Here is a 23,578-nt window from a genome sequence, read left to right as displayed (position 1 = left end):
ACATCAATTGATCATTCTCACGATGTGTTTATTATTGGATAATAAATTAATATGAAAAATCACAAGACTATCGGTAACATCCTTATTGAAATCTGTACAGAACTAAGGGAGATATGAAGGTTTAAGCTTTAGATTTTGAATAAAACGAAAAACGGACACCGCTATACGTCACCAAATTTTACGTCATCGGGTGTGTTATGGGGCGTATACCTTTATGCATCTGCTTTATAGAGCTGTAATAGTAGTAGTGTGGATTCGTTTCTGCGACGTCATTCATTACCGACTTACGAAAACAACGTTTATACGAAGGCGAATTTTGCAAAAAAAAATGATGAATGAAAATATTGATTATATCGGCTGTTATAAACACAAAACAAGTCTAACACAATCCTTTATAGGTTGAGTATGTTAAATTAGATATTCCTCCCGAGTGATAATACCCTATTATAAGTGTGTTTTCTATGCTTGGTAGATGGTTATGGTCAACTTTCAGACTGCAGACAGGTCGCCCGCTCGGTGAGGTAGGCAGTCGGGCAGTCGGGCAGTCGGACACTCGGCCCGCCGGCAGGCGTCGGTAGGACAGTTTGTAGTTATTAGGAAGTGTGTGTACATTTGACGGTGGCTACTGATAGCGATACAGGTGTTGGAGGGGATGGTAGTCCCGGTTAGGTTGTAAGGCTACCTGGTGGCCGGCCATGGCCGCGAGCTGCGCCGGCGAGGGGGGCACGCCGGGGGGCGCGGGCGGCAGCAGCGGCTGGCCCACGCCGTCGAAGCGGGCCCCCGCCTCGAAACCATTCTGGAAATAGACCAATTCATCAAAATACGCCTCTACTATCTCCCAACCTCTCGGGAAATGTGTTTCTCCAGTCTGACGAAAAGGTTTATATGAAAGATTAGTATACTGAGGGTCGGGCCGCAGACTGTCCAAGATTAAGGTCAGGGTTGATAAAAAAACTATGTGACAATTTTTTTTACCCCTTTCAGGACAACTGGTTACTGCTGCAAACCACAAATTTAAAATAAATTGTAATAGTAAGTATGTCTTCTTCTTCTTCATTCTCTGCGCCCTAAGGTGCATAGGGCACTGCATCATATAAACGCAGTTTTATCTAGGTCGTTAACACATGAAGGAAAGGTAATCAGCCTTCACAATGATCAAGATAACACTGCGTTTATATGATGCAGTGCCCTATGCACCATAGGGTGCGGATAATGGTTTGAATGAATGAATGATGAAGTGTACTGGAGAAGAGTCATTGCTTCCACAAGGGTCACAACCCTCGGTAATGAGGAATAAGACGGAGAAGGTGTGTAGTTACCGGAATCATGATGGTGGGCCTCAGCGGTTGTATGGAGGGCTGCATGGCGGCCGACGCCGCGGTCGGGTAGTACGGGTAGTACTGCACCGGGTACCCGATGTAGCCCGGGTAGCCCGCCGCCGCGTACATCGCAGCCGCCGACCCGTACATCTGCAACAGGCTCACGTTACTCAATGCCCACCTCGCTCGACTGTCGTCGCACCCAATGGCCACCTCACTCAACAGTCATCGCACCCAATGGCCACCTCACTCAACAGTCACCACGTCCAACGGCCACCTTACTCAATGCCCACCTCGCACGACTGTCATCGTACCCAATGGCCACCTCACTCGACTGTCGTCACGCCCAATGGCCACCTCACTCAACTGTCATCGCACCCAATGGCCACCTCACTCAACAGTCACCCCGTCCAACGGCCACCTTACTCAATGCCCACCTCGCACGACTGTCATCGCGCCCAATGGCCACCTCACTCAACTGTCATCGCACCCAATGGCCACCTCACTCAACAGTCATCGCACCCAATGGCCACCTCACTCAACAGTCACCCCGTCCAACGGCCACCTTACTCAATGCCCACCTCGCACGACTGTCATCGTACCCAATGGCCGCCTCACTCGACTGTCGTCACGCCCAATGGCCATCTTACTCAATGGCCACCTCACACAACTGTCATGACTCCCAATCATTAGATACTACTAGAGACAAATTTTAATAACAAATTTTAGTAACTGCACACAGTTGGTAAAATTCCATTTTAAATTTTTGGGTAATAAATTCAAAATTAAACAAGGATATTGGATTGAATTCTACTTTTATTTACATATAAATAATGAAAATGTGTGATGCGTTTCGTCTTATTAAGACATTATCAAACACATGTTTATTAGTATGTGAGGTCCGAATCCTGGATTATAATCACACACATGAGAAACGCCAGAAAATATCATTTTTATTTTTATTATTTAAGCTTATAATTTGACCAGATAATTTATTTACATCTAAAACTCCATAGTCTTCTTAGAATTTTAAGCTACCAATGGTTATGCAGATTGGGAGGACAGTATCTTTACTCGATGTTATCTCCTTGTGTATTGACCTCTTAACCCTTACTGGTCCAATGTGGAATCTTATTCGACATGGATTTTTTTCTCTTAGGTCCCATGTCGGATGTTATTCCACATTTTTTTCATCATTAGTATTATTTATTTAAATTCCAAGCTTACATTTTTGTCACTCGTATCTATTACAACAGTATTTGGAGCAGAGGATAAAAGATTTTTTCCAATTGGAATGTAACTGTCTACCTAGATTTTTTTTTTAATTTAGGGGACCGGAAAGGGTTAATCCCTCATTCGTAGTTTATTTCAATAGGTCCCCTTAAAACCATGGACAGAGGTTTTAATGTATTTGAAAAATAGCCCAATCGCAGGGTGGAAAGGCGGTAAACGGACTCACCTGTTGGCCGATATTAATCGGGGGATGGTGGGCGGCCAGCGCCTGGTCATAGGACGGGGGCGGCGCGTACAGCTGGCCGGCCGCGGACGCGGGGAACACTCCGTACGGAGCTCCGCCCGGCACTGTGGACAAGACATCCGACCGGCGATAAGGCGGGAATACACCAAACAGAGCGTGCGACAATGTTACGCAACAACCAATCAAAAAATCACATAGCACATACTTCTTGTCAACTTTTTAATTTTTTGTTTTCTGTTAAAATATTTTTTTTTAAATATTTTATTTTATTTAATATAGTTACATTTTTAAGTACAACATAATACATTTTCTAAACATTTATACATATGGCAAACTTTTAGTTTTAGATTCGCTGTGCCTCTCCAAAAAAGGGACTGAGCTCTTGTGCTTGGAGAGGGACTTACACTCATGGTTTAATGTTTTATATAATTAATGGTAAAATAGTCTTTTTTTATACATTTTTTTAAGATTTATATGTAATGGGCATTAATTTTCATCTTCAATTTTTTTAATTTCTTCATATTAGGACTTTTAATCTATCAGCACTGCATCATATAGAAGCAGTGTTATCTTGATGGTTAAATACATGAAGGAAAGGTGATCAGCCTGTGCTTCAGGTACCAGTCCAAGGTTACATTAAATAAATGTTAGACTGAAAAATCACAAATATTTGACCCTCTTGGGATTCGAACCCTGGACCTACAGCATGATAGCTAAACACACTAACCATTTCGGCTGTCCAAACTAAAAATACAGTAAGGGACATTTTTTTGTAGCAGGTTTTTTTTGCATTTTTGGACTAAGTAGATGCTACTTAGTCCAAAAATGCAAAAAAAACGTACTACAAAAAAAATGTCCCTTACTGTGTTTTAAGTTTAAGCTGATTTACTTTATAATGGCGGACAAAATGTAGTATAGAATAATTTTTCAATTGTCATTTGGTAATTTTTTAATGATCTATATATATTTTAGCAGAATTCTAGGAAGAATTTTGTTGTTGTAGGTGAGAAAAGGTTGCGGAGCATTGGTCTATTCTAAAATATTTTACCTTTCCTAGTTAATATAATAATCTTTCTTCTAGCTCTTATCCACTCCCAGTGGTGAATAGGGCACTGCGTTGTATGGAAGCAGTATGATCTTGATCGTTAAATACACTAACGAAATCCGGAGGGGTAGGCAGAGAGAATAGAACGCCACACCACTCTGTCTTTGCAAACATTCTTCGCCTCTTCCACGTTCATGCATCTCCTCATACATACCCGCCGATTTTTTCGACTCCTAACATGACCGCTCTCAAGTATTTGGCATACCTGATTGTGCCAAGTTTCTCTCGGTCGTCCTCTGCTCCTTTTTCCAATTACATTTGCCATTTTCCAATTACAGCAATTGAAGTAGTTAAAAAAATATATATGTTACAAAAAAAAATATTTAAATCATTATGGCCTTTGTAATTTAAAGCAGTTACGCCGAAAGCAGTGAGAGAAAACTACAGGGTGTCCCGTGACACCAAATTGACTCTTTTTGTGTATTTTATTGATTTTTGATGTATTTTATTGCTGTATTTAAATTAAATAGACACCCCGGACCCAGCGTCTCTAATCAAAGGCAACTCTGTATCTTGCAAAATTTTGATTACAGTATTGAGTCCGCAATGCAAAAAAATGGCATCAAAGATTAAAGTCTTGGAGCCTGTTTAAAATTAGCATATACGTCTCCAAAATTAAATGTCTAAAAAATTCAAATTAACGAATGGAGTTCAAAGTTGTCCTTTGGTCTGGTTGCTTTCTGCGTAACGGCGTCCAACCACAAGCGGCCTGAGTAATGCATGTTTCCTTACTGTAGGTGTGGTGCGTACCTCCGTACTGCGGGGCGGCGGTGGCGTGCTGCGGGGGCGCCGGCAGGAAGGGCCCCTGCGGCTGCGGCGGAGCGCCCGGGAAGGCCCCTAAGGGTGGGGTAACTGCAATGTTATTCTCCGTTAGCAACTCGGGCCCGTAGCGTGTGGGGCGCTCAACAGCCAAAAGGGTCGCTATTATGCTTTTATTATCCACTGTTTTTATCTTGTTAAATTCACGCTATATTGATTATTTTTTTATACTTTTAATTTGAGTACAACCCTGGTAATTTTTATGCTGAATTCAAATACAGCCCTGGTATTTTTTATGCTGAATCCAAATACAGCCCTGGTATATTTTATGCTGAATCCAAATACAACCCTGGTAATTTTTATGCTGAATTCAAATACAACCCTGGTATTTTTTATGCTGAATTCAAATACGCCTATGATTTCAGTATTTTTTACATTTAATTCTATACACTAATTTTAAATATGACCTCGGTATTTTTCACACTGATTTCAACTGCTGTTATGTGTTTATTTTTTTACATTTAACTCAAATATGACCTTAGTATTTTTAATTCATCCGCACTCCAATGGTGCATAGGGCACTGCATCATATAAACGCAGTGTTATCTTGATCGTTAACACACAAAGGAAAGGTGATCAGCCCTCCGCTTCAGGTACCAGTCCAGAGTAATATTGAATGAATATTAGAGTGAAAAAATCACTTATATTTGTTAGACAGCCCCCTCTGGGAATCGAACCCGGGACCTCCAGAACGGTAGCCGGGTGTGCTGACCATCATCACTACGGAGGCGAATTTTTATACAGAATAAAAATGTGGCCTGAATATGAGTATTTTACATACTTTTATATACATTTTTTTATTTACTACTATTATAGATCGATCATTCATAGAGTTTACTGTAAAAAAAAATACGTATGAAAATACTGTGTTGTGTTCTTCCTTAAATTAGGGAACATAATGTATAATACATTTCACATATGGTGAATTAAAAATAATTGTTACAGTAACGCTTACAAATATGCAGCTTAAATTGAGGAAATGATGAGAGAACGCGTCATCATCATCATCATCGTATAAAAACATCAATTATCACAAGCGAGTCATACATATAGAGTCGTCATGCTGTTTATTCAGTTATGCATACCAAAAGTAGACTGCAACGTAGCCACTAAAGGGCAGTAATAGGTATTTGAGAAAGGCACACATAGACTAATATATAGAGATAATACCATTTTTCGGATTTTTCTTTTATATAGAGACAATACCATTTTTGGGGTTATTCCTTGTATCATACATAATATAGAGACAATACCATTTTTTAGGCTTTTCTTTGCGTCATTACATAGAGATAATACCATTTTTTTTAAAGTTTTTCCTAGTATCATATGATAAAATGCTAAGCGAAGATGTAAATTCAATACCGTTGTTAGATATTTGTATGCAGAGCTCTTACTGCGATTTAACAGCTGCTTGCTTTAGAATTATGTGACAAAATAATGTTTTTTCTCAGATATTTTTTTAAAGTTAAAAGGTTATACTCAATTTTTTTTTATTTGTACGGAATTATTTTATTATAAAAATATTACTTCACATAATAGAGACCTTTTTGACAGATGTTGAAAAATGAATTAGAAAAAAAAACATTTTTAATATTTATTTGTTCCCAAAATATTTTATTTTTATAGTTATATTAGTGTAGCAGTTAACACGTTTGGCTACTACACATAAGATTGCAGGTTCGATTTTTAATTTAAAAAAAATATTTAAAACAATTTCTAATTTACAAGAAACACTTCGTAGGTAAAAAGTCGATACAATATTAAAAATGTTTTTTTTAGTTTTAATTTTAATTTTTTCAGTTGATAATTTTTTTTTATTATTTAATAATTTGGGGAGATAAAGGCTTTTTAAATAATTAAAATTTTTTAAGGAATTGATTTTTTAAAAGGGGGATCAATTATCAGAAAATTGGAATCAACATTTGAAATGTTAATCAAAACAAAACAAAAAACATAGCTTAAGGTACATACATCCTAATTTCTTTTTAAAACGAATCTCAAAAAAAAATATTCGCTTTCTTAAATTCGACGCCAATGCGAGAAAAAATAAACAATTCTGTTTCGTATATTTTAAAATCAAAGCGAAAAATTTATTTCATTGTGGAAATGTAGTAAATATATTAAATTTTGGTTGATATTTTCGTCCGCCTCCGTAGTGTAATGGTCAGCACGCTCGGCTACCGTACTGGAGGTCCCGGGTTCGATTCTCAGGGAGGGTCGAATAAATGTAAGTGATTTTTATACTCTAATATTTATTCAATATTACCCTGGACTGGTACCTGAAGCGGAGGGCTGATCACCTTTCCTTCATGTGTTAATGATCAAGATAACACTGCGTTTATATGATGCAGTGCCCTATGCACCATTGGGGTGCGGATAAGGGTTTGAATGAATGATATTTTATTAAGAATGAAATGTGATCACTTTTTATTATGACACGGGTTTCAAATTTTTTCCGTCTAGTATTTTTTTTTTGCCAATTCGGAAAAATTAAATTTCAGAAAATGTCCCTCATATATAAGGGTGAAGGAATACAAATATATTGCCCACTTCTCAGCCCTCCATCCTGTATTTTAAGGGGCTCTAGTATCCTGCAGAATGTACTGAATATAGCATCTTTAAATTCATAAAATCATATATTTTATAATAGAGGAATTAGAGTTTGAGATGTGCTATTAAAATTAACAAATAAAGGATAAACCAAGTTTTCAATTATCTCAAAGATTGACGAAAATTACTGCACAGACAAGATTATACAAACAAAAAAATTGACAAATATCAATTTTCTGTCTTAAAATCAACCATTCTAAATAGGATACACCGCATCAATCCGATGCAGTGCCTTACGGACCATCCGACGAAATAAAGACATTCGCTTTGATTTAAAAACAGACAAATTATAATACAAACGGTATTGGGATGTTTCTGAAACAGAATCGTCTGTCTTTTAAGGCCGGCGGACGATGTTATAAACTGGCAAAAATACAATAAAGTCAAGTATAGTATAAGAAAATCAATGTGTAAATTATTTATCATTAACGTACAGTGAAAAATTACAGCAAAGCTATTTGGGCCCGTGTCACGTCAGGGAATATAAGGATTTCAAAATATGTAAATTTTTGTACATAAAAGATGTATCAAAATGGTCAAAATAATTTATTTATTGTAACTGCAGACAGTGGGTAGAATTCCATATTGAATTGTTGGGTAATATATCCAAAATTAAACACGGTTATTGGATTGAATTCTACTTTTATTTACATATATCGCTCACTCTTTTCAAGAACGTCATAAATCAAAAAACTAGATTTTTCACGAGAACGTTTTTAAAGTTTAAAAATATAACACAATGTATTAAAAATAAATATCAAGCCACTTATTGAACTTTTTACTGTGCAACAGATCTTTCTAGGTAAAACCTGAAGGTATTTTCTCCATTCGAAAAATATTTAGTATATTTAAAAAAAAAATTATTCAATACCTTTTCTTCAAAATACAAAAACAACATTTTCTGCCCTGCAGCGGGTAAATATTAAGTTAAAAATATGTTTTTTTTTTCTGGGATATAGTACATTTCCTGGGGATTCCGAAAACAACTGAAAATTGACAATTTTTGATTTATGACGTTATTGAAAGGAGTGAGCGATATGTGATAATATGTGACGCTTTTCCTCTTAAAAAGACATTATCAATCACTCGTGTGTTTGATAATGTCTTAATAAGAGGAAAAGCGTCACATATTACCGTATATATGCCACAAGGCGGGTGCCACCATCAATTTACCGCGGGAAATTTGAATTTGAACCTCTAAAATAACACCCTATATAATAGATTATTTTTAATATACCGAGATATTGATATAACGCAATCATATAAATTTCCGGTAAAAACCATTTCAAAGAAATTTTTTTTTTTAAGTAAGTATTTTACTATCCATACAGACTGGCTCATAAATACGAAAGATATTTGTCAGATAAAACAATTTATATTTATTTTGAAAATCATAAGTAAAAAAAAAACCAGTATAACAATCCATTTTTGACATAATTTTGACCCAGTCAATAATGCTAATTCATATTTTTTTTAAATTTAAGCATCGAATAGGTATTCTGTAAACCAACAATTGCCTGACGTGACACAAGCCGCGGGGTTAATTTAAAAGGTTTGCGCTCAAAACACTTATCCTCCGACACGCGACCAAATGTACGTCTTGACGACGTTACATCTCATGCGATCTTACACAGGAATCGGAGAATATTTTTTCAAGCGCGCGTTTTTTGTACAAATAACAGCCGTGCGTCACAGACAAAACATACAATTTTAATTTTAATTGTTCGATATATATTTTTACAATTATTTTGTAGGTAAGGCACGGCGTTATCTGAGTAGAATGTAATATCGAAAATTATAATACCATAGAAAACAGTCCTTCAAAACATTTAAAACACTTATTGGCAGGAAAAAGGGAGTTGAAAATAATTAATCAATTCAACTAATTTAATTGCGTTCTAAGAGAAAATGATCCTTATCAATGGTAATATAATATATATATATAATAATAATCCCTTTCCGCACCCCAATGGTGCATAGGGCACTGCTTCATATAAAGGCAGTGTTATCTCGATCGATTACACATGAAGGAAAGGTGATCAGCCCTCCACTTCAGGTACCAGTCCAGTGTAATATTGAATAAATATTACAGTGAAAAAATCACTTATATTTATTGAACCCCCCTGGGAATCGAACCCGGGACCTCCAGAACGGTAGGCGAGCATGCCTATCAATGGTAAGTTGACATTAATTAGTTTACCGAATAAAAGCATTTTTACTAGTACAGTAAATAAAAACTGACTCAATCGATCCCAATGGTGCATAGGGCACTGCATCAATTTGATGAGACGTTAATTTGACTGTTTACAATACAAGGTGATCAGTCCGGCGCTTCGGGTAATATTGACACATTGTTTGCGGGAAACGCTTAAAAGCGTATTTTACATACAGTCGGTGGAGAGCGGGAGACGCTTATAAGCGTTCTATTTGCTTACTTTCGGAAGAACGCGAGATGCCAAAAAACATACAGATGAGAATTGGGTTTGCGGTTAGTTGTGATGAGTATATGACCCAAATTAGAATACTAATTAGGGACGGGTTTGATGAAAAAATTGTCTGACAATAATGTGTTATAATATATCAGTGAAAAAAACACTTGTATTTATTTTAACCCGCCCGGGAATCGGGCCCGGGATTTTCGGCATGGTAGCCAAATGTGCTTACCACTACACTATGGAGGCGGATAAATCATTATTATTATCTATTGAAATTTTAAAATGAAGAGATTTTTTCAAAAGAGTTAGATAACATCTGCTCTATTTGACACATTTGTGTCACCAGCTATCGAACTGGATGATGAACTTCAAATCTTTGCTTGTTTAATATGAGAAAGATTTAGCCACACTAACATGTGATCAGTGATAATATGCACACAAAAAATGCACCATTTGGTGTGGATATCGGCCAGAAGAAAAAGACGAAATTCATCTAATATTATCGACAGTAAAAAAAAATACGTTTAAATATAAATTTTAATCTTTGCTTTTATTTATATTTTTTTGCTTTATATATTTTTTGTATTACCATTGATAAAAATCATTTTCAAAAAATTTCAAGTCTTCATAACTCCATTTCATTACAGTAATTTTTTTTCGAAATCATAAAATTGTAAAGACTTAAAATACCTGGCATACTAAAGAAAGTGTGCTGAGTGAAAAATCAATGTACAATCAATTGGAAAAAGATTTTTAGTGAAGAAAATAAGCATGCTTTTTGATTGCACATCAATTCCTGTCAAAATAATTTTAAATTCGGAATAGAAACCTTTTTTTTTTATTAAGTGAACCGGTGTTGCCAATATACAAATAAAATACTATTCGAAAACTGTAAAGATCGGCAACCAGTTGCCACTGAAAATAATAATAAAAAGTACTTTTTTTATTTTATTTAGGTGGCAACATTTTTTTCATTACGAGTTCAGAGTGCAAGTGGTCATAGTCTAGATAAAGGGAAATTATAAAAGGGTGTTCTTAAGATACAGAAAAAAACTAATAGTATTTCTAATTGCTATAATTCTATGAATTAGCTCCGAATGTAAGGATCTTTTTCACTGTCAAAAAAATCAATTTCAAATTCAATTATAATTTTTTTTTGGCTGGTCAAAAAATCCTTAGGAGGTATGTAAGAATTTAAAGCAATGGAAAGAATACAAATGTGCTGAGAGCGAGGGTCCAAAAAATTATATGCGTGATTGAAAAAATATTTTTATTGATCAAAAAATGCCAAACTTCGAAATACTTTAAAAGAACATTTTTTATAAAATAAATAATAATTAAACCCTTATCCGCACCCATATGGTGCATAGGGCACTGTGTCATATAAACGCAGTGTTATCTTGATCGTTTATACATGAAGGAAAGGTGATCAGCCCTCCGCTTCAGGTACTAGTCCATGGTAATTTTGAATAATTTTTTTTATAAAAGATAAAAAAAAAATTACATTTGACACAGCATGTCAAGTGATTGAGAAAATAAGAATCATCTTGTGGTAGAGTGGGGAATTGAACCACGGACCTCTAGATTAAAAATCTGCCAAACTTATAAAAGGACAATTTGAGTTTGATATAACTTATACCAGCGATTCATGATAATTTCAATTTATGAGCCATAATATAAAAATATTTTAAATCATTCATTTATATTTTTTTCTTCCAAAATTCAGTAAAATTCGTAATTGACAAAAAAATAATTAATTTAATAAAAAAAATGCTAATATTTATTATGGCCTTGCCGGAAATCAACCCAAAACTCAAGAATGGTAGCCACTATACGGACTATGTTAACAAATAATTATTTAAAAAAAACTGAATTGAACCTATCGATGAATTAAAATAACTTTTTCTCGTAATTTTTTAATTTAATAAAAAAACCTAGTTTTATATTCATAAAAATGTGTATTTTAATATAAATTATAGAATCAGAATTAGAGTATTAGAAGTTTGACATTCAATAAAAAAATCTTTACTACAAAAAAAACAGAAAAAAATTTTGATGAAAAACTAAAATTTTACGTAAGAAAAACCCCAATTTTTGTCAAGTTTTTAGAAAATTACAAAATAATATGAATTTCAATAAATAAGAAAACCGAATTATATTAATTTTAAATTTCATTGTGAAAATAAGATTGACAACTAAACGGTAAAACGAAGAAAAATATTTTAACATGCGTTGGGAATTTTTAACCGTGCGTAAAAAAGGTATATTACTTTATTACTTTATTTTTTACGCACAGTTTGTGGTGCGAAAAGTAGAATAAAAAATGCCTAAAACAAATAGAAGCACATGCTAATTTTTGCTAAGGTAAAAAAATTAATAAAAATGGCACTTAATTATGAAAATAAAAAAGTAAAACAGCATTCTCTCCAAAATCTAGCTAATTGTTTTGTAGCATGTGCATAGTACATGCATGCATGGGAAAATTAAAAAATTCAATTTTATAATATCAATTCGTAATCAACCTTCCCAATAATAGATAACCTAGCACCTCTTGAGAAACGGCGCAAGAAATCCAAACTAAAAATTACAACAAAGTACCCCGGTTTTTCTCCGAGACTTTTTTGTTTTTCGTGCGCCGTTTGAATTAAGAATAACATGTAAATTCCATAGAAACTGCACATCTCCCACGGATGAATGGATGAAGACAATTCGAATTGAAAAAAGAAGAATGCGGTGTCTTTGGAATGTTTTAAAAAATAATCAGAAAATCATTTGCGGATTTGGATCGAAATGAATGTTTTTAATTCAAAAATACATCCAAAAATCGTCAAAATGATGTTCAATATATACCTAGACTTAATATTATTTCAAAATAAACAACAATCCATGATTTCTTTTCAAAAGACGTATCATCATTTGAACATTTTTAAAAATATCAGTAGTAACATTAAAACAAATTTGACAATTTCACATTTAATAAACTGGAAAAAAAAACTATTACCTTAGTATAACCGACATATTATTTACAAAAACAAATGTCACAATTCGATAAATGGAAAAATTTGTCTTTGTAATTAAGACATCGTAAGAGTCGTAAATTTACATGAGAAAAATAGGGTGTTTCATAAATTTTAAGTGAAAATCTTCGGTAATGGTTTCGTAAATGTCCGAAAGAAAAATACGTCTTTTGGTCACCATTTAAATTTAGTGACTAGTGATATATTATACACACACAAATAATTATAACAATTAGATTTCGGAGTTTGCTATACAATCTTTTATAATTTTTTATTTATATTTAATTTTCACCGTTTTGTAATAATTCTCTTTAAAATAATTTAATTCAAAGTTTTTCAAAAAATTGTAAAGCAAATTCCCGTCCCCGATTGTAAAGTATGTTTACGAAGACGTTCCATTAATCTGTATAATGCAAAATATACTCTTTGCAAACGGCATTATTACAAATATATATAACTTTCAAAATGTGCAAATTACATTCATTTGCAAAGAGTACATTTTAAGAGACGATTTTTGTAGATTTATTCCGAAAAAAGGTAGATTTCGTAAATTTGCTTTAAATAACGCTGAAAAAAAGGAAGATATTGTAAATTTGCTTTATATAACGTTGAAAAAAGGTAGATATCGTAAATCTGCTCTATAGATAGTTGAAAAAAGGCGGATATAGTAAATCCGCTTTATGTGACATTGAAAAAAGGTATATATTTTAATCTGCATTATAAAATGTAAAAAAAACGTAGATCTCGTAAATCTACTTTATAGAACATTGAAGAACATGCAAAAAAGGGTTGGATCTGTATTACAGTGAGTTCACTGTATCTAAGCATGTATAAAAAAAAAGAAATTTAATATATATTTACAATGATAACCTCATTTTACAATTATTTTTAAATTTCCTCAATATTATTCCTTAAAAGTATCAAGACATTACGGAATGATGTAAATAAAAATGTAATCCCGATCAATTCATGTGTCAACACTGATGCCAGATTTCAATAGCCTTACAAAGTGTTGCCATTATTGAATATAAATTTGAATTAAGTCGGTATTACAAACAGTACCTAATTTAGTAAAGCCATTTTTTAATTTTGGCTTATTTTCTTTTTTCATAAGGATACTGAGTGCCGATTCTTAGGAATGAATCTTTGCAAAAATCGCCTTTTCTTTTGGTAATGTAAAGATATGTTATATAATTAATTTTTAAAAAGACAGCAAATTCCCAGCAACCATCGCACTGTATACTGTAAACGAATTTCAAAATATATTTTAAGTAAAAAAAAAAACGTTAATCCATCTATGGATCAAAACACACTGTCATAAAGAAAAATTATTTGACCAGAAAATAACTTGGTGAATTGACAAAAAATATATTTGAACACGACAAACACCCATTGAAATGAGATATTTCTATATTTATATACTAAAAAAAATATTGATGTACAAAACTACACGAAAATTGGTGTTATTCTCATCAAAATTTATTGACTAATACAAGAGATTTGAAGGACAAAATTTTCCAAATTTTAAATGGCGGGAAATCAGACAATTTATGACATCACTAGATGTTAAGACATCATTATGAATTGTGTTTAAAAAAAAAGTCGCCATTGCAAATCTTGTAAGCTGTCAACAGTGGCGTTTTATCTGTCTGAGATTATTGAATATTCTTTTTTCTTTTAACCCTTATCCGCACCCAATGGTGCATAGGGCACTGCATCGTAGAGACGCAGTGTTAACTTGATCGTTAATTGCATGAAGGAAAGGTGATCAGCCCTCTTATTCAGGAACCAGTCCAGGGTAATATTGAATAAATATTACGAGTGAAAAAATCACTTATATTTATTTGACCCCCCCTAGGAATCGAACCCGGAGGCGGACTCCGTAGTGTAATTGTTGAATATAACTGCCAATATATCCACACAGAGTTATTCGTAAGTGATGTTGCAACATGTAACCAACATACTAAAATGCTGTATTTCGACAAGCGAAACACGCAAATAAAAATGACACAAGAAATCAATTTTTTAGATTTTTTTAAGTACAAGTATGTTGAATGTCGTTAGGTGGGGAAGACAATGAAGAAGACAATGGTATGGGCATGTGAGGAGAATGGAATCATCCAGACTCCCCCACATCGCATTGTACGGCCAACCCCATGGCAGACGACTCCCGGGCAGACCACCAAAGAGATGGGCCGATAGCTGGGAATCGACGTCGCAGGAGGCTAATCCCTCTTAAAAACAGGCCGTAAGGCTTACAATAAGAAGAAGAAGAAGAAGTATGTTGAATGAAAATTCTCATTTTATATTCTCAGTTAAAATACTTAAAAAAAAAAATGGGATAGTCTTTTTATTTTTCACGTCAATTCACCAATAAACTTTCTTATGGGGTGTTTCAAAAACATTAATATACTTTTAGTGAGTGTTGTGACAATTGTCGATGTTATTTTTTTAATTTAGTATATTCATATTTTTCCTGCGGGCAATACTGAACACGATAAAAATGAAAATATGCAAATTCGAAACGGAAATCAATTGATTAATATATGATGACCCAGTCAGAAATCAAACCCGGGATCCATTCACGGTGGTCAAATAGACTAACCACCGCACTAAGGCGGATGAAAAAAGCGTCAATTTTCGCCATAAACACACCCAACGGTGCATAGGGCACTGCACTGAATCGATAGTTTTAACTCGACCATTAATTTTATACGGCAAGATCAGTCCTGCACTTCAGACGTAATGTAAAATAAATATTAGATTGAAAAACTAACCCTTGTCCGCACCTAATGGTGCATAGGGCAATGCATCACATAAATGCAGTTTTATGTTGATCATTAAACATATGAAGGAAAGGTGATCAGCCCTCCGCTTCAGGTACCAGTCCAGGGTAATATTTAATAAATATTAGAGTGAAAAAATCATTATTTGACCCCATCTGAGGATCTAATCCAGGACCTCCAGCACGGTAGCTAAACACGCTAACCATCACACCACGGAGGCGGACATATAGTGAAATAATAATTTATATTTATTTCAATCTCCGAGGGAATCGGACCCAGGATGTCACGGATGGTAGCCAAATGAGTTAACCAAACAAAGTATAATAAATAATAATAAAACCCTTATCCGCACCCAATGGTGCATAGGGCACTGCGTCATATAAACGCAGTGTTATCTTGATCGTTTACACATGAAGGAAAGGTGATCAGCCCTCCGCTTCAGGTACCAGTCCGGGGTAATATTGAATAAATATAACAGTGAAAAAATTACTTATATTTATTTTACCCCCCTTGGGAATCGAACCCGGTACCTCCAGAACGGTAGCCGAGCGTACTGACCATTACACTACGGAGGCGGACAAAGTATAGCAAAATTAATCACATATTTTAAAACAAACGTAAATTACACATATTTTCATTGTTATATTATTCAGTTGGCCGAAAACAATGTACATTTTAAGGCATGCACATCAAAAAATCAAACACATTTTTTAAAACACATGTTAAAATCGAGTTACATTTAAAATGTGAGCAAATATGTTTAATTTTTGGATTTTTTTATTACAATTTTGACACATCTTAATCTTTGCAATCACCCATTCAAATATGGAAGGAACATTCCGTCAATAATTCAAACTGACAAAATTTTCCTTCGGCTATATTTCACAGAAGTTCAAAAAGAAACGGCTGAAAATCTCTATGGTCTGTGGACTTGAATTTATTTTTACGATAAAGGATATTTTGTCTATGAACACCTTTGCAGAAATGCTGTAGATAGTGAGAACTTTAGCAAAGTTCTTGCAATGATAACTATTTTCACGAAACATGGAACTTTAATAAAATTTAAATTCGTTTACCCTTTGCATAAAAATACACTAATTTTTAATTTAGCAGGATTGTTCTAAAAATATTGTGTTCCGTAATTTTGACTTACAATTTTACAAACGGCAATACTTAATAAATAATTTTAGCCAATAAGGATTGATTTTAAAGCTGTGCATTATCTATGTAAATAAAAAAAATTATATTCATTTGTTAAAAATTTTAAATGTCCTAAAGTAATGCACTGATTGCTTTGAAATTTTGACACAACATTGCATTTAAATGCGCACATGTTTATATCTGACTATATAAATAAAAACATGACAGGTGACACATACAAGTCTTGTGACCGCAATGGCAGCGCCATCTGTTGGTCATACGTTGCCTGTAACAGCGTCACACGCAATACTAAAAATTGCTCATGGTGGACAGCATGCTTCTTGACAGCTGCTGTCACTGAGCATTACTGTCGCGGGTTCGATTCCCACCAATTGCAGCATAAATCCAAGAAAGATTCATTTTGTTTTATTTTGATATTAAATACATTTCATGAAGGTATCTGCTAAATAAAAAAAACTTACTCAACTCAACCACAGATGGTGCCGAGAGCTCGCATGTGAAAAGAGGTGTCGATTCTAGGATTAATTCAACTTCCCGAATTAGAGTAGTTTGGTTGTCAATCATAGGTACAAATTGTGAATGTTACGCGTGTGTAAAGTGACCACTTAAACCAGCCTATGACAGAACGTAAGCCCTGTGAATACCCAGAATGCCATGTTCTTCTTCATCTATACTGAGATAGCAATATAATTTATTTTTTTGTGATTGGTCTGGGTGTTTGTGAATTATTTACTAAATTTTTAAAGAGTGACACACCTTTCTACCAAATCAGGAATAAATCTGGAATTTGGAGATAATTCCCAATAAACCAACCCTTTTTACATATGTCCCAAATTTTAAGCGTTCATCATTTCACTCTACAGCAAAAAGGTGATTTAAAAAAATATATATTCTCAGCCATTTCTTAATGAATTAAAAAATAAATAAAATAAAATAAAACTAATTTTTATGGGTTAGTTAATATCCTTGCTTTTTACGTGTTAAATCAAACACTCCATATTAGAAAACGTAATATACGTATATTTTTCGGTAAGGAAATAAATATTTATATTCATACGATATTTGAATTTAACCGCCCTACACATACGAACATACGTGATACACGTCGTTTTTTCCGCACCATTGCGCTAACCCTGTGCCAAAAATATGTAACGCGAGACAGAGAGAGGGAACACGCTAACGAAAAAGTACATCACTTCCGTCCTAAAAGCACCTATTATGGCCAAAAAAAATGTTTTTCAAAAAAATGTCACCTATACATGTCGTCAAAAGAACAACAAAAAAAATCTGCTGAAAAAAAGATTTTTTTTATACATAATTAACTCAGAAAATAACCCGAAGGTAGAGTGGTTAATAATATTTTTAGGTAAGCCTGTCTCGCGTTTAAAAGCAGAAATCAAGTAGTGGAAGAGTGAGTTCAAGCCTTTAAAACCTCCAACTTATAATATATGAAGATTCAGAATTTTTAGCACAATAAAATTACTATGTAGATTTTAAGAAAAGAAAAAATATATATTTGTGTTTTTATTATTTACAAAAATACTAGAATTCAATACTATTTCTGTGAGCCTAAGCGGCTCATTATTAAAAATAGGTAACAAATTCTGGTAGAGTGGATTCGAACCCAGAAACTCCGACTCAAAGAGTCTGCGATACTAAGCATGGGACCACAATCTGACACATTTGTGTTTTTTTATTTTTACCTCATGCAAAATTAGATCAAACAATATGACCTCGTATTAATGTAATTAAATTGATATCATCACGTATCGTTGAAATCATGGTCACCCTAGAGGGCAAGGTTGTAAAACGCCTACACTGCATATACGGTCCGCCTTCATAGTGTAGCAGTTAGCACTTTTGGCTACCATGCTGGAGCTCCCGTTTTCAATTCCCAGGAGAGTCAAAATAAATATTTTCTATTTTGAGTTTTTTTCTCTGGTATTTATTCGACATTACTCTAAACGGGTACCTGAAGCTCAGACCTGATCACATTTCTTGATGTGTTTGATGATCATGATAACATCGCTTATATATAATGCAGTGCCCTATGCATCATTGAGTGCTGATAAGGGTTAGAAGAAGAATTTTTTTAGATAAAAGACGAGATGAAGAAAAAGACATGACTGTTGACTGTCTACATTTGACCTGATAAAAATCATTAATATTTATTTTCACCCTGGGAATCGAACCCAGGGCCTCTAGCAGGGTAGCTAAATACGCTAACCATTACACCACTCTATAAATACCCAGACTTTCATATTTTTCTAATCTATGTTGAGATGTCTAAAAAATTGTATACACATTTCCCATCAAGACATAGTATTGTTGGTAGGCAAGTACAGCGGCTCCCAAGTAGAATTTGATTGGTCGTATTTTATGGCACTAATCATTATGCAAGGAACCATCTGTTATTATCAATCTCTTGTGTAGGAAATAAATATTTACGCAATGATAATGAGAGATGTTGCAACAATCGTACCAGACCTTGGGCGCTCGCCCACCATCGGAATTGATTCATATTTTATTAAATAATTCTGATCAAACACAATGTGTAGGTTTACTTGACTGGCGACATTTTTAAATAGGCTGGAATTGTAAAAGAAGAGATAAACAGAACCTTAAGATCTATGCTCTGAATTGATGTTGTATATCGCTCACTCCTTTCAACAACGTCATATATAAAAAAAACTAGATTTTTCAGGAGAATGTTTTTAAAGTTTAAAAATATAATACAATGTATTAAAAATAAATATCAAGCGACTCATTGATCTTTTTACTGTGCAACAGATCTTTTTAGGTAAAACCTGAAGGTTTTTTCTCCATTTGAAAAATATTTAGTATAATTCAAAAAATAATTAAACAATACCTTTTCTTCAAAATGCAAAAACAACACTCTCTGCCCTGTAACGGCTAAACATTAAGTTAAAAATATGCCGCTTTCGCTGGGATATAGTACATTTTATGGGCATTCCGAAAACATGCACAACGGAAAATTGATGATTTTTGATTTATGACGTTCTTGAAAGAGTGAGCGATATGTTACTCATGAAACTACGCAATAAATATAGAGAATAATATAATCCGCACCCCCATAGCTATTGTAAAAATTTCAATTAATTTTTTTTTGGAATATTATAAATAATATATTCTTCAAAGCCTCATTTGTACCTGATGGTGCATAGGCCAATGCATCATATAAAATTAGTATTATCTTGATAGTTAACACATTTTTAATTTCAATATTTAATTTCACCCCCCCCCCCCTGGAAATCGAACTCGGGACCTCCAACGCTATAGCTAAATACACTAATCATTAAACCACGGAGGCAGACAATATTTTTCGTTTCACTATCAACAGAAAAACCTTAACATTTATGGCGTCTTTTTGAAGGTTCTCTCAGGTGGTATGGACATGTGGAGCGAATGGATAATGAGAGAATGACTAAGAAAGTATGCTTGGCAAACGTGAACGGGAGAACAGAACGAGGACGGCCGAAAAAGACTCAAAAGATAAATCAGAATCTAAAATCTGATGGTGTCAAAAGCCTACGTAAACGGAGGGCATGTATGGATGCGAAGGAAACCAGTAGCGTATGTCAGGACAGAGTGTGGCGTTCCATCCTCTCTGCCTGCCCTTGTACTAAAAGGTCGCAATGGTAGTAGTAGTAATAGTAGTCGTTTTGAATTTTTAAACAAATTTCCGCATATTCTGATATGGAATGTTTTAAAAAATTAGCAGTGAAAAAATAATAAAAACAAACAATAAGACACGGTTGCATTTTTTTTTTTATTTACTTTTTTTTCGAAATTCGACACTGATATAAACACTAAATATAAAAAAATTGTTCAACTAATCACAACTAATGGAATACCATTGTCGATTTTCTCGTAATTAAAAAAAGGCAAGCGTGTAGGCGTCTCTGATGATCAATTAATTATAAATAATTTTTCAGACTGGCAACATTATGGAACAAAGAAAAAAGGAGGCAAATACTTAAAAACGGAATGAGGAATGGCAAGTGCTGCCATTTTAAAAATATATTTATATATTTTTACAGTGATCATCCTTTTTATTCTCACTCCATAGAAAAATCTCATCAAAGACTCCCATCTTATATATTTTTTTAAAAAATAAAATAAAAACTCATTTAAAAAAAAAACAGGGGGCCAATAACATACAAAATTATTATAATTTATTAAGTTTGAAATGTTTTTCTTTTTAATGGAATAAAATTGATATTTAAAAATAATATATATTATTGTCCCCTTTTCAAATAAAAAATCTAAAATAATAAATAAACAAAATAAAATTAAGAACAAGCAGTTAGCCATACCCCAAAAATAAATAATAAAAATTAAAACAAAATAAAATAAAAACAAAATAAACACACCAAGACATTTAGATTTGTTTTTAAAACATTTTTGCTTCAATTGACAACACCAAAAAGGGGGGACATTTTTTTTATTTTTAAATTTATATTAACTGTGTATCTTTTAAAATAGGTTTTAATACATCGTAAGTGTACTGTAACAATTGAAAGAGTCATTCTGTGAAAGTTATGGTATTTTTATAGAATGGCAACTCAGTATGTTTTTTTTTCTTCTTCTCAAATTCAATCAAAATATTGCTTTGATATTCTAGTTTGGCTTTCAAAAAAAATCCAAAGATAGTTCATAAAATATTATAATTTAGTACATATTTTAACTTGGTTAATTTCCGGCAATGCTTACGATGTATTGTACGAAGTAATTTGTAGATAGTGTGATCTTTTTAAAGCATTGTGTTCTGGGACAAATGTGTTAGGTCAACAGTTTCAGCTAGTGAGAACAGCACGGTGTGGTACGATCACGCCAAATACTCGAAATTACTCCGTTTTCTTGGACAACATGCCCCGTTTTTTAGTGTTGCAAGTTTTCATTCAGATACATGAATAATTAACACATAATTTGTATTAATATGTATAAATATTTATAAGTTTTAATGATTATAATGTATCAGATATATATGGCATCTCACACTTTCATGTTTATATTGAGACAAATAACGTTGGAATTGATTCCCGTCGCTTCGACCGCTTCTCTGCCAATCTGATCAATGCTTCTGGAAGGAACACAACACATAGCGTACAAATGGTTAAAATTACACATAAAACTTCACCATAGACAAGTTCATTTGCACAAATTCATGTCGAAACAAATGAAATGTCAAAAAAATCTTTCCAAAATTCTTATTTCGAATTTTTTTTTCCATCGTTTCGTCGGGAGATGAAAATTTCAAACACTGGCAGGCCGATTAGGTACTTGGTTAAATATTCACTGGCCGCAAATGCTCAAAATTTAAAGCCTTTTGGAAATATGTTTAAAAAATCTAAATGGAAGCCATTATTTCAACAGTAAAAAAAAACTTCAATTATTTTATACATCTGGTCTGAGACCATTGGTTAAAAATAAAATACAATTTAAATGTAAAGTCAAGTATTCTGAAATGTTTTACAGGTATTTAGTTGAAATTTTAAAATAATTTTAGTACTTGGATCTTTGTACATCATTCGAGGAATCATTATAAAGACTTCTTTATTGACATTTCAACAGAGACGAAGAAGTTTTTTAAGAAGAAAAACATGTAATTCTGTGCATTACAGGACTTACGACCTGTATAAGTCGATGGTTTGCGATTACTTTGTACTCTAAAATTTATCATTCTACCCGTGTGTGAGCAACAATTATAATTTCTTTTCAAAATCTGTATTAGTATGGAATGAATGGAATATTTCTTATTCAAAATTAGTTTTGTGATCTTTTAAAAAAAAAATAATAAGACCTAAAACCTTAAAAATTCTTTAAATTGTTAAAATTCTTTCAGATTTATTTCATATTTCATGTATGAATCGAACTTTTTTGTGATGTGAACACTTTGACCAGCCAATGATAAGTCGTTAACCTTGCAAATGCCCAGACTTGCATATTTCCTTCTCCAAAATTTCTTTGTCCATGTCCGGATGTCAAAAAAATTATGTTAAAAAATAAGTATTTGAGTAGTCTACTATTGGTATATTTTTCAGTGGGGGTATTTTACTATGTATTTTTTTAAATATACTTTAAATAATAACAATTTTAACACAAAGAGCAATCCACAAAATATGTAGTTTAACTATTGTTAAAGTTGTAAATTAATTAAATGAAGATTAAACGTATATTTTTTTAGCATTTTTCGGCGACATGCCGTAAAAACACTTACGCAGTCGACAAAGAAAATTTTCGCGTCGTAGATGTATTGATTTTCAACTCTAGATAGTTCGGCGTAGACATGCGCACATAAAAACAAACATTTTAAACAAATAAACACGACAAATTAAGTCCGACGCGCGTCAATTAACAATTAAACTAAATAATTTACAAGTAAATAATCGGGCGAGATTATATTGTGAAATTCGTACTAGAAAAATGGCAACCATTTTGATTGTAGAGGAACAGTTATTGATTTTGCGCGGTAACATTATTAAACGCACAAAAAACCCCGATTTACTTACAAAATCGAAATTACAGACATCAATCAATAGTTTTATAACATCGGAAGCTAGATTAAATATGAAATATCACTGATTTAAGTCGAAATACAATGACACTTCTCAAAATGTCAAATTTGGGCGTTATACGAATTTTCGTTCGCAAACGACAAAAATAAAAAATGTAGGAATAAATAAATTATAAAGAGTGAAAAGGGTTCAATTTGTACACTGTATACCTTTTTTATCAGCCATTTCACTTAAATTGATTTACTTTTTATGATACGACTTCACTCAACTGCTGAAACTCGCGTTTGTCAAAAGATGGAAGCGGATTCCT

At 33.3% G+C, this 23,578-nt stretch overlaps 1 protein-coding gene across 18 annotated transcripts in view; it reads right to left on the bottom strand.

Annotated features, from left to right (window-relative positions):
* The window catches only part of LOC148311195 (uncharacterized), a 35,764-nt gene extending 12,207 nt beyond the window's left edge, over positions 1 to 23,557 (bottom strand). For 3 of the 18 annotated variants that reach the window (XR_015837296.1, XM_088257046.1, XM_088257047.1), the window contains exons 1-5: positions 23,478 to 23,557; positions 4,634 to 4,753; positions 2,779 to 2,900; positions 1,320 to 1,469; positions 611 to 796 (exon numbers count right to left, since the gene is read on the bottom strand). Coding sequence is in view for 15 of the 18 variants with exons in the window: in XM_088257046.1 (XP_088113172.1) it covers positions 623 to 796; positions 1,320 to 1,469; positions 2,779 to 2,900; positions 4,634 to 4,753; positions 23,478 to 23,493 (582 nt within the window). In the remaining 3 variants the exon portion in view is untranslated. Of the gene's footprint in view, positions 1 to 610; positions 797 to 1,319; positions 1,470 to 2,778; positions 2,901 to 4,633; positions 4,754 to 21,749; positions 21,834 to 23,477 lie in introns of all 18 variants that reach the window. The other 15 variants (XM_088257039.1, XM_088257041.1, XM_088257045.1 and 12 more) reach the window with 8 other exon arrangements.
* Between the last annotated feature and the right edge of the window lie 21 nt (positions 23,558 to 23,578).

The sequence above is a fragment of the Brachycentrus maculatus genome, unplaced genomic scaffold, assembly GCF_059751285.1.
Source record: "Brachycentrus maculatus isolate JH-2025_06_01 unplaced genomic scaffold, ASM5975128v1 h1tg000070l, whole genome shotgun sequence".
NCBI lineage: Eukaryota > Metazoa > Arthropoda > Insecta > Trichoptera > Brachycentridae > Brachycentrus > Brachycentrus maculatus.
The sequence above is the reverse complement of the archived record's forward strand: the minus strand, read 5'-3'. Positions and strand labels throughout refer to the sequence as shown.